This window comes from Emydura macquarii, unplaced genomic scaffold (assembly GCF_026122565.2).
Source record: "Emydura macquarii macquarii isolate MOO-44397 ecotype Brisbane River unplaced genomic scaffold, CSIRO-AGI_Emac_v2 contig_2171, whole genome shotgun sequence".
NCBI classification, from domain to species: domain Eukaryota; kingdom Metazoa; phylum Chordata; order Testudines; family Chelidae; genus Emydura; species Emydura macquarii.
Window position 1 is genome coordinate 445,731 of NW_027132308.1, and position 12,790 is coordinate 458,520.

Consider the following 12,790-nt stretch of genomic DNA (forward strand, 5'->3'; position numbering starts at 1 on the left):
CAATTGTACTGTGGTAGTGTTGGTTTGTCCTAATTGCACTATATACCAGTTCCTCCAGTGCAGTTTGCTTTCCCCCGTTCAGTTCTCCTCACTTCTGAACAAAATGTAGTTAAAGATAGTTAAAATTTTAACAAAATAAAATAACAATTAGAAAAATGCACATGCAGTTTTCCCTCTGGGGGGGAGAGAGAAAGAACTGAGAGAAAAGCAACATATGATGGATGCTAGTCACATTGCTTAATGCATACGGGAGGTGCTCGGATACTACAGTAATGAGAGCAGTATAAGAAGCAGAATGATATAGGATAGATCCCAAGCTTTTATTTTTTTTGTAATATTTTTCCAGTGGGGTTAGTTTCTGGATAAAAGAGAAGAAACTATTCTTTTTAAGGCTCAGTTTAGTTCCTGTTTTTCTTTTCATGAAAACTGAGCCTGTTTTTATATTTGGAATTGAGCACCATTTTGTGAGCATATCTTCAAATTATTCATCTTTTTGGTTTGAGTTGCTCTCCTTTTCTTCCCTCTGGGGATTTGTCCTGCTTTCTTGAAGGCTTCACACCAATCATTATTACTCTTTTACTATTTTACAAACTAGAACAACATCGAAGTCAGTATGCAAGCAACAAATCTGAGAAAAAGCCAGACATGGAAGAGCAATACCAAATAAACACATTTTCTCCTGAATCCAACTGGGATATATTCTCACCTCAGTGAGAAAACTGCTAATGGAGTTAGGTGTGTAAATTCCACTGGCACTGAGTTCAGAATATACCTCAATATATGCAGTTGCAAAATTGATTTGGATACCTTGGAACTTCAGAGAAATAAAAAAATTCCAGGTAATCCAATTCTGTGAGGTGCAGAGCACCCTCAAAATACATTTAAGGAATCGATCCTGCATCTATTGAAATTAATGGCAAACCTTCCATTGACTTTAATGGTGCGGGATCAGTGCCCTACATGGTGGGAGTTGAGGCACACCTAACACTTCACAGGATCTGGAAAAATCTCTGGAAGCTAACAGCTTGAGTACAAGAGCAAGAATTCTTCCTTTTAGATTTCAGCTCCTGACTACAGCTGAACCCTGCAAGTCACAAAACTCTGTTTTGAAAAAGATGTTCTGTATTCTGTGATATTTAAAATTGAGGGCTGGGAGAAACTAAATAATTTTAAAGTATATTCCTGAATCCATCACTGCCCCCCCTCCCCCCCCAATCAAATTATAACTAGGGTAATAAGGTGCAATGGTTAACCATATATCAAGCAAGTCAGTTGATGTCACAATAGAGTTTTCTCTTACTTTAAAGCCAAATAAAACATCCCAATTATTACACATCTGTACTGAATAGACATTGGGTGCTCATCTGAGTGCATGTATGGTAATATAGCATTAGTGTCTGTTAAGGTTAAAATCATGTATACGTGGGTTTCTTTGTATATCTTATGTGATTTTCTTTCTTCTGTCATTCAGCACTGATATTTTATTCTCTTTCATCATTTCTTCTCTTTTGCATTCACCATCTCTTTCTCTCTAAGGGCCAGGGACAGACCAGCAGCATTATCTAGAATGCCATCTCGTTTCTAAATGTTTCATTAACACATCTTTCTCTAACACTGCTGTGTTCAGTGACTGAGCAGCCTGAGTAAGTGTTTTGGGACAGGATGATTTTCTGCAATGGAGAGAAAATTTCAAAGACAGTGCTGTCACAACAAGTTTAGCAAAAAGTTATTGATCTTGCTTGTCATTCAGACTCAGAAAGAAGAGGCTTTTCTTTGTTGGTTTCTTTCCTCCCTCCCCCAAATTCTTTCCTCTCCTCCTGCTTGTTAGAAATTTTCTGGAATAAATTTCCTGGCATGGACATTTACCATTTCATCCCTGTATCGAAAGCAATCTGAAGCACTGGGGTTGATTAGTGGAGCATCCATGGACCATCACACTGTATTTAGGGAGAGGCAGCACAATTTCAAAGCCATGCAGGGAAGGAGGCAGGGGAGTAGATGCCTGCATACATTTTCTTCTTTGATAATGGATTTGCACACATGGTGTGTTTCCTCTCTGCCATTCTCAGAATGTAGCCTCAGCATATCCTTCACTGATGCAAGGGTGAGTTGGGGGGAAAGCTCCATTCTACTCGGCCTGTTTCATCTAGACATTAATAAAAGGGGGTTTGCGAAAGGTTTGTAAGATTTGAAGGTGCTCAGCACCCACTCAGCACCAGGAACTTGTGGGTTAAATTTCTGAATGTTTGTTCCACAGAGGGCAGTAAGATGGACAGTCTGGTATATGCTTAATACTTCCTTTCCTTTTGTTAAAAGGATGGACTGACTCCACTACACTGTGCCGCACGAAGCGGGCATGACCAGGTGGTGGAACTGCTCCTGGAACGAGGTGCCCCAATGCTTGCAAGGACCAAGGTGTGTATCTCATTCAAAGAACGAGTTAATGTCAGTGACACCCTTCAAAGCAATTACTTTCTTTGTATTTCTGAAGAGGTTGATATGGTCATGACAGATTGCATCCAAAGTATGCTAAGCACTTTACCAACACAGAGCTAAACAGAGTCTCCTTACCAAAGAGTTTAAAATCTAAAATTAATGTATTAAATTTTAGTTATTTTCTGATCATTTAATAACTAGTACTAGTTACTGAGTACAATTAGTGTTCAGTTACTGTTAGAAAAATTTTGACCAGCTCTAATCAGCGCCTTTGAAAATCAGGTCACTTTTTTTTTTAGGTGCCTACACATGGATTTAGGAGACTAATTGTAGACACCTAAATTTGAAGATATCAGTCTTATGTATTTTAAATAAAAAAGAGTGCTGGCTAATTTACATTAAAAATAGCTTACTTTCTTCATTACTGTCTGTCTCTGAGCTGTGCTGTGGACATTGTTGCACTGGGTAACCTTGGATCCCTATAAGCATCCCATGTGGACAGGTTATACAATGGTGTCTGTTCTGAGCCTGGGAGAAGGTTGTGCAAAGGAATCTTTATGGCTGCACTGGTTCCTTTGTCTGGTGTGTTCTTTGTCTGCTAGAAGAAAGTGGCTGAGGGATACATGCAGTGCTAATTAAATAGTAAATATAAATAAATATTAAATAAACATCTTTGAGAATCCACTGTGCCTCTCCCAAAATCTCTCTTGCAGTGAGGTGCAGGGACCCAATGGAGCCAATGTCTGTGGCACACAAGAAGTCCACACTTGGATTGCTGGATTTTGAACATATATCTTCCCTTGATTCAGGATCCTCCATTATGGTGTGGTAGAGATTGGTCCAAGATCTTCTAGAGACCACTCAAACAATTGGTCTCAAGCATCCCCACTGTCACAAGTTTGACTGGGAAGAGCTGTACAGTGAATAGATCCTACATGTCAAATACTGTGCTGATGATCATAGGGCTCTGTTCTCCCATCACTGATACACAATTCCCTCCACCCTTATGGTATTGTCAGGAATTGGGACTCTCTTCAGGAAAAGTAGAGGGCAAAGTAACAGCCAATTCAAGAAGATATTTTGTCGTCTTTTAATTGTATTTTAATTAAATAATAATTTTGAAGTGGACTAAGAGACACTCCTCTTCCCCACCACCAAAATCATCCATCACCCGTAAAATGAAATCTGTGTTAAAGACAGCTTTCCTTCTAGTCCCCCAGCTCCAGTGGAGCAGTTCCAGATTGGAGACGGATGAATGAAAAATAGAAATAACTCACTTGGCTTCAATTACCTTTCCTGAACTTCAATATTTTATAAAATTTTCTTTTTTAAAATGACATATATAATGCTGAGAGAGGTGCAAAGCCTGGCTGATGAAGCTTTCCACTGAGATCCCCATTGTGTACATTTATCTGGAGATAGGTCAAAATCCCCAGCAAGCTGGTCAGGCAGGAGCTTTTGTGCAAGCCAATTGATAATCAGTTCCTAAAACTAAGTACATAAAAGTTATCATATTCAGATACGGGAGCCAGACTTCGTAAACACTAGCAAATGTAGCAGGATTATTCCTGGTAGTGAGCACTACACTTGCTATTAACTCTTCTCAGGATCAGGCCCTAAATTTGTACACTCTTTGCATAGATACCATTGCCCTGATTTTCAAAGGTATTAGGCACACTCAGCTGTATTAAATTTAGTGGGAATTGTGGGTGGTCAGCACCTCTGGAGATTGCCCACATGTCTTTTGTGTGTATTGTAACTTGCTGTGTACAGTACATTGGCAATGTTATAGAAGGGTTTATTAATAATACCGTACTTAAAGCTTTTTCTGTAAACTATGGAGGAAAGCATGAATCATTTGTGTTTTAATTCCTAAAAGGTCTATAGAAACTTGGTTACTGTATAATAGTATATTTTATGTATTTTAAACAAGAACATAAATAAGATCACCACTGCTTTTGACAGTTGTAAAAAAAGGTCCATGACATCTTACTATCTTGGGCTGTGAGAGTATCAGGTCTCATAAACTAAAAAGCGGCCAGGTTTGTTCAGTATTTGTTGTTGGAGACCTTGAGGAAAAAAACATGTTCTACAGTAAGTGTGTTGGTAATTAAGTAGGTGCTGTTCCCTCTGAATGAATACAGACTCTGTGCTGCCCTAGGCTATGGCAAGCAACCCTATGGTAGGCAACAGTCATGTCATTAAAGATACCATGGGCCTTTTTTTCAAAACATCACACTGTAACTAAATTCCATTTTTGAATAACTATATTCTGTCTGCCTAAGTTTCCCCACACATTTGCTATTTTTCACTCCCTCTTACAATCTGTCTGTGGAGTTGCTGTGCCCTGTAAGTGTTACGTCCCAAAGATGGCTGCATTTCAATGCTGGATGCAGTTATTTCTATACAGTTTGTAAAGCACATTGGGATTCTTCTAAATAAGTGGCACTATATAATCATGAGTTATTTTTACTGGAAGTTTGATATACTTGTATTTTCCATTGGCACAGAATGGGCTTTCTCCACTTCACATGGCTGCTCAAGGGGACCATGTGGAATGCGTCAAACATCTACTGCAACACAAAGCTCCGGTTGATGACGTCACACTGGATTACCTGACTGCCCTACATGTTGCTGCGCACTGTGGCCATTATCGTGTCACCAAGCTTCTGTTGGACAAGAGAGCGAATCCCAATGCTCGAGCCCTGGTAAACCTGTCTCACCCCTCTAATGCAACACAGCTGCAGATTGGAGATGTGTGTCACTGAGCCATAAAGTTGACTGAGGCCCCATTGTGCAAATACAATTGAGCATGGTGCTTACTACTTTGAGTGGTCATGTGTCAATGGGATGTAGTGCTTACTGTTGTAAACACCAGTTACTGTTTGATGTAGGACTTCCACTTCAATGGGACTACTCATGGTCGTAAGCAGTATGTTCACTAGCAAGTGTTTGCATGATCATGTCCTGAGGCTATGCACAGTTCTGGGAATCAGTCAATGCTAACTGACACTAGAACACATTCCAGTGTTTTAATGCATTTGCCAATTTGGCTTTTCATACTTTACCCTGTGGTGATGCATTTCGTATTTGTTACCACTCAAAAAGGCTGATTGATGTGAAGATAATACAGGCTTTTTAAAATAAATTCTCCAACATTTTTGCTAGAGGGCAGAAAATAAATCTTTTACATTTATCGACCTTCCATTTAATTAATCATAGCATGTCCAATTGTTTTTTTTCTGAAGGATAAATAAAAATTTTGTATTCTAAATAATTCCTTCTGCTCAGCAAGCTGACCATTATCTCCTAACAGGAAGGAAAAATTCACATTTGACTTTATGAATTTCTAAGACCTTTAAGAGCTTTTATCCTGTAGTCCTAACATACTCCAATTGGTTTCAATGGGACTTTTACCCATGTACTGCCAGCTGGATGAAACTTGAAATAATCAACAAATTAAATCTGAGCCTTGGGATACTGTAGTGAGGAGTGAAATGGGAGTATTTTGTGCACATGGAGAACTTTAAGCCACTTAAAGTTTTTTTACTTAGAAAACATTAAGTGTTTGAACTGTTCAGTGTGAACTCCATCTTTTCCTGTAGCACTCTAGACCTCTGCAGAGCATCGTATGCTTTTTATGGTTCTCCCCTACTCCCTTGCACCCTACTTCCCCATCAACCCCTCCCAGTGCCCAATCCTGGTCTCATGCACTCCTATTTCACTGCCCTCATCTCCTTCCTGCCCCCACTTCCATGTCCCCTGTCACTTTTCATACCAAGGAGCACAACTTCGTGCCATCCTTTCATGCGCTCCTACCTCAAGACTGGGTTCCTCTGATTCATGTTTTTCCTGGTCCCTTGGCCTCCCTCTCCATGCCGCTCATATCTCTCCCATCCATGGACTCCACCTCTGGCTTGTTTATATTATTTATATTTAAAATGATGCTCCACATACACTTAAAAAGAACACTTTATATTTTCATAATCCCTCCACTAAAAGACACCTCACCTCAACAAGGTCAACAAGATGACGTAAAATGATCTAAATACAATAAAATGAACATTGGAATTTTTGAAACACCACAGCTTCCCAAAAAATGTTCCCAGTACGTGACACAGTATATGAAATTTTAAAGGTATTGGTTTCTTTTTGGGGAAGTTGGGAGAGTTAACTGTTGGTTTATTATGGGAAGCTACTATCAACCTTATATATGGAGTGGCTACTGTTCCTTCATAATATTCATCATTAGAAACAGTGGTCATCAGAATTAATTTAATTTATAAAGTTTCCCTGTCTTTTAAGAAGAACAACAGAAAAGCAATTGACCACAGCCTGGTTAAATAGAATTTTAACAATTAGCTGCCCATTTGCCAGGGTGGTGGCAGTGATGAAGAAAGAGATTACCATTGGGATGTTGTAGGCAAGGTGTAAATGTATATTTAACAGGGAGACATAATTTCATAACTCACATTTGTCAATAACCAGACTAGAAGGCAACTCTAGGACATCTAAGCAATGCCTGCTAGAAGCACTGAAAAAATCTGTGATGAGCTAAATCTAAGCCTAGTTATTTCAGGCTAACACTTAAGTCACCTGGGCTGGTTAATTTATTACCATACTATGATTCTCTTTAGTAAATAAAGTGATGGAATAAGCTTTATGATTAATTCATTTTGAGATAGATATTCTAGAGGCAATTAATTAGTTAACATTTGTGTAGTGCTTTGAAGATATAAAGCCCTACGTATGTTCTCAGTTGTTTTAATTATTGTGTTTCAAAACATATTAATGTCAACCTGTAAGTAACATTTATTTTAACAGACTAGCCATGGAGTAAGCTGTCACTCTAGTAGCTGTTCTCCCGCTCTGTCTCACTGATTAACTTGCTTAACTTTTAGTTGAGCACTAGCAATTCTGACCTTTTTCATTAGTATAAACAGTGATTATCTAACAAATTCTTGCTTTGCATTAAAACAAATTATTTGTATTTTTTAAAAACAGTCTATTTAAAAATATGAACACTGTCCAGCAAGGACCCAATTCAGCATCCATCACTGCTCAGGAAAGAACATAAACATTTGCTTATCTTTAATGGGACTTAAACAAAGGCTTGAAGTTAAGGATACGCTTAGGGATGTGTTATGGTCAAATAGGGATATATTCAAGCACATGCAGAAATGCTTTGTTGAACTGGGGCCTTAGATCCTATTATCCTATTACGAGTAGTTTCATGGAAGCCAATAGACATCTTAAAGATAGTAAGGACTATGCTCTGTGGCAAGTATTAGTACAAGCAGCCTCTTAGTGAATGCACATATATTCATGCATATAAAATATACTGTAGATATACTGCATAAATATAGATGTACATCGATATAGATAAATAGGTCAGAGTCTTTTTTAAAGGAGAATAGAAAAATGAGATATGATCTAGAAGAATGGTGAGCAGTTAAAAATCCTGCCCCCTACTTTTTAAAGTACAGCAGATAAAAGCCAACGGATGCTTTCAAAGTTAACATATATGATATATATGATTTTAATATATGATTTTTTTCATATAAGACAGGCTCCACAATAGATGTAAGTTATTCCCAAATGGATGGTTGTATGTTTGCTTTCTACTATGTTCTTGACTGTCAAAAAGGAGAATGTCCATGTTCTGTTAGTTACATGTTTTTCTCTAATGTATGGGTAGAAAGCCTTTGAGGCCGTTGTGTATTAAGGAAATAGCAGTCCACCAAGATGACTTGGTTTTTTTCCCTATATCTCATAACCTACTATGACCGAGGAACAATGGCATCTGATATTCTAACACTGCTGCTTGCAGTGTGCCGGCATGGAATTGTGTGGGAACTATAGCGGCATGCTATTAGCTAACATAATTGTCTTTTGCACAGAATGGTTTTACTCCACTGCACATTGCCTGCAAGAAAAACCGCATCAAAGTCATGGAACTCCTCGTGAAATATGGGGCTTCTATCCAAGCTATAACAGAGGTAGAACAATGTTTCAGCCCCTAAAGAAACATTCCTCCTCTTCTCCCTTTTCTTCTCCTACCTCTCCGTATCTTCTGTCACTCTCGTTTATGTGTTATTGAAATGAAAAAACCCCTCAGCCCCTGTGCAGAGGAGTAAAACTGCTGTTGCTTTGTTTCACAGTCTGGCCTCACACCAATACATGTGGCAGCATTTATGGGCCACTTGAATATAGTCCTTCTCCTGCTGCAGAATGGAGCATCTCCAGATGTCACTAACATTGTGAGTATGGCTTGGATTAGAATAATCATTGCATCTGCTCATATGCCACGGGACTGATCTGCCATGTAGCCCAGCCAAAGGTCACATTTTAATGATTATTTATTACTAACTGAATTTTTCTGAAAAATAACCTCACATCTTTCTCAAACGCCCGCAAAAGGGAGAAGTTGGCTGTGAAACAAGCACTTTAGCCCATTTGTGGTACAATAGTTTTAGTGTGTTTCTCAGCAGCTCTGGTATTCTGACTAGGCTCCTCTGATAATGACCCTTACCAGGTTTATCAGTGGCACACTGGAGGGAAGATTCTGTCTTTGTTTTGAAAACTGCAGTTTAAATTAAAAGGGATAAAACCTCTGCTGGTGTGAATGGGCACAGCTCAATTGACCTCAGTGGAGGGGTGCCATTTAAACTGGCAGGGAATTTGTAAAAATTTGAACATACAGTTTAAACTAAAACCTAGAAGTTTTAAACTAAAACTGTTCCTTTACCAGACCGTGGATATATTTTCCCATTTGGATTTACAATTCTAGAGAACATCAATTTTTTAAAGTCTTTAAAATATGACCTGTCGGAGGTAACACCCAGTGCAGTACCTGACTTGCCATTGAAATGAATGTTTGTGTACCAAACATCCAGTTAATCTAGTATAAATGAGGCCATGGATGTTTCCCAGGGTTACATTACATGTGTTTCTTATTGTTTGAGTTTGTTAATATAAACCAACATTTACTCATGACTGTTTGCTTTTTAAAGCAGAATTTTACCAGTAAATAATATTTTAAAATGATAAATAGAGGTTTCAAGCTAAATTAGTTAGTAATCCATGTACTCTGGACTTGCCAACTTTTTCTCTACTAGAAAGGTAAACAAATCTATCAAGATTCCAGCAAGAATGCATAATATACTGTAATTGTTTTTTTCTTATTTGTTTAATAAGACCCATTATTCATGGCAAAAAATGGTCATTACTTTTATACTTTTTATATGGAAGGAAGTTTTATATTGCTACATTAGTGACTGTAAAAAAAAAAGTTAAGAAATTTTGGGAAGGAAACTAAATCAAGAAAGGAGCAGAACTGATAACAGGTATTAATAAATGTTTGGATGCTAAATTTAACACTTAACAATTCTTTGTGCTCGGCAGGTGTCTTGGCTTTCTTACTTGATAAAGCTCTCTAATTGTTTTCAAAAGTTAAATTGCTTCACTAAATGCAAGTATAGAATGATCTTTATAAAAATCTAAACCTGTTAATTTGCAAAATGAAAGGTTTATTCACAAACAGAATGAAAACATTTTAATGGTACGTTCTTCAGATGATGATAAAATTTTTATAAGACCAAATCCTGCAGTCAAATCCTTAGGTAAAATTCCCAGGACTTCAAAAATTTGCCTATTGTCTGTTTACTAAACATAGCTGTTGACCTTATGTAGATTTCAAAATTCATATAAACTGGTGGATTTATATAAATAAACTAACTCTCAATACAGAGGGTATAATTAAGTTATAAGCTCATCACTGTGAGTAGATTGGGTTACTTTTTCACTACCTTAGGAAACAACAACAACAAAAAAATTGGTCCCTTTCTGTGCTTGATACATAGACTCAACTCCTAGGTGAGAGGACAAAAAGGAGGTGCTATAGCAATTACAATTTAATCTGACAGAATCTCAATAATAAGAGCCTTCAGATGGTAGGTGTGGTCCATCCATGGTAAAAAGATGAGTCTCTTCTCTTTATACAAGTAGGTGGTAAATCAAATGGTACTCTGTCATCAGCAATAGTTTACATCTATGTCAGGATGAAAAATATTAGACTACCATTTATCCTGCTGTACTGTCATAACAGAGAAGATAAAAATAGGTCTCTCCATTACTGTACTATGCCAATGCCTGGTATATCCTAGACTAGCCACACAGAGACTCTCTTGGTCTATTGGACAATACTGTCCACAAAGAAGATGGTACAGTGCGAGATTAAGCCAACATCTCCAACAGCAGGGATTATTTATTCATTTCTAATGTTCATTTGAAAACACAGGGAAAGAAAATAAAGAAAAATTGTTTATATTCACTTTCTCACCCAGCTCCTTATACTCTAAAACACTTTGATGTCCTGAAATTCATGTATCCATCTCAAATTTTGTGGGCTATATAAAACGTTGAGAGGGACTAGGATTCATTGCACAGAGTGAGGGTGACCACAGTTTTTAGAACACTATCCAGAAACTGATATATTGCCTTTACAATTCCCTCTAAAATGGCCAGCTCCACACTGTACACAGGAAGAGATCATCTGGAAAAATGTCCCCTTCCATTTTGAAGATCAGGTGCTCTGCAATCTCTGAGATCAATATGCCCTAGCTATTTTGAGTACAAGTTGAAGCACTATTATGTAGAAAACCAGGGAATGCATCTGATCCGGAGGGAATATCATGCAGAATGCCATTTAAAATAATCATTTGGTGAATGTTCCCAGGCAGCAGTGGTGGGCTGTGATTTTGCTTTGATTAACATGATGTTAGACTCTGAGTGTCAAATCTTGATTCCATTGAAGTCAGTGGCAAAATTCCCATGGATTGCAAGGTGGCTAGGATTTCACCCTGACCCTCAATGATGTTGCTTACTGTTGTCTGTGACCACTGAGGTGCTAAGTGAAATACAGTCTCTAGCCTTCCCCCCCTCCATACAGACATGTATCTACACACTCTTCTGATTTTATTGTTATGGCCAGATCCTCAGCTGGTGTAAATCGACTTCGCTCTATTGAAGTCATCAGAGTTTACACGAGCTGCAAAGTTACTTATTTTGGATGTTTTGGGACTCTAAAATCTCTACTTTTCTGCAGCGTGGGGAGACTGCCCTACACATGGCGGCTCGTGCTGGACAGGTGGAAGTGGTCCGCTGCCTCTTGAGGAATGGTGCCCTTGTCGATGCCCGAGCCAGGGTAGGTGTTTTATTGCAGGTTCCGTGCCTTCTGTTTTACTTGTGAACACAATAAAAAGAATGGATTTACCAAGGAGCAATGTATTTTCTTCAATAGACAATAAAAGTCCTTGTGTTATGTATTTATCTGTTTTCTGGGCTGAACCCTAATCTGTGCTTAATACAGTGCAGTAAGGTAACTTGTTTATTTGTATTACTAATCTCTTCTAAATAGGGTAGAGCTGACTTTGAATTGGGGTACCCAGGTTCTCACTGAGTAGCAGATTCCAGTCACATGCTGTAGATTTGCAGCCTGCTGCCACAAGGCAATACAATTACAGACAGAGCCTATGGCTATGTCTGCACTGGAGCTGAAGGTGTAATTTCCAATTCAGGTAGACATACCTGCTCTACTCTGATTGAGGTAGTGCATTAAAAATAGCAGTGTAGCTGCAGTGACATGAGTGGCAGGATGGGCTAGCTCCCTCAAGTATGATCCCATCTGAAACCCTAGGTATGTACTCAGGGCATCTAGTCTGTCTTGGCGGTCACACCACAGTGGATACGCTTCTATTTTTAACATTCCTGCTCAATCAGAGCCAGTGTGGGTCTGTCTGCCCAAGCTGGAAATTACACCTCCAGCTTCAGTGCAGACATACCTTACATTTCAAGGCACCCCGGGGCCTATTTCTGCACCAAGCACTACTGGATTCTGCAGCACAACACGTTATTTTCTGTGATGGAATGGTAGGTAGTTTACAATTTAGGAAACACTTTACTGAGTAAAGGGAATACTTGTGATTCCATGTAGTGATATTTACTTTTGAATGGTAAATGTGCATGATAGTTACTGTAGCTAGCTTATATTATCTGAAGTTTAAAGAAAGAATAGCTTGAAAAAAAATTCAGGTTGTCAAGGGAATGATTCTGGCACATTGGGCAGAATTTCTGTATTGTCTACTGTTTGTTTAGCTCTGTAACCTTACACTGTGCTTTCTCCCCTGCCCATTACAGAGCTCAAGTTCTGAAAGACATTTAAGCTCTTGAGTTTAAAAAAATATGATGATGTAAATGCTGAAACAGAACATCAGAGGATTCTGACAATCTAACAGCTACTTCCATCATTGTTGTATATCAAGTGCAATTCTCCCACTCTCCACTGAAGTCAATC

General features: G+C 38.4%; 1 protein-coding gene across 5 annotated transcripts in view; it reads left to right on the plus strand.

Moving 5' to 3' along the window:
- Positions 1-12,790, plus strand: part of ANK2 (ankyrin 2) — a 272,410-nt gene that overhangs the window by 132,666 nt on the left and 126,954 nt on the right. For all 5 annotated transcript variants that reach the window (XM_067558657.1, XM_067558653.1, XM_067558655.1 and 2 more), the window contains exons 9-13: positions 2,317-2,415; positions 4,947-5,144; positions 8,337-8,435; positions 8,598-8,696; positions 11,543-11,641. In XM_067558657.1, coding sequence (XP_067414758.1) covers positions 2,317-2,415; positions 4,947-5,144; positions 8,337-8,435; positions 8,598-8,696; positions 11,543-11,641 — 594 coding nt within the window. The remainder of the gene's footprint in view (positions 1-2,316; positions 2,416-4,946; positions 5,145-8,336; positions 8,436-8,597; positions 8,697-11,542; positions 11,642-12,790) is intronic.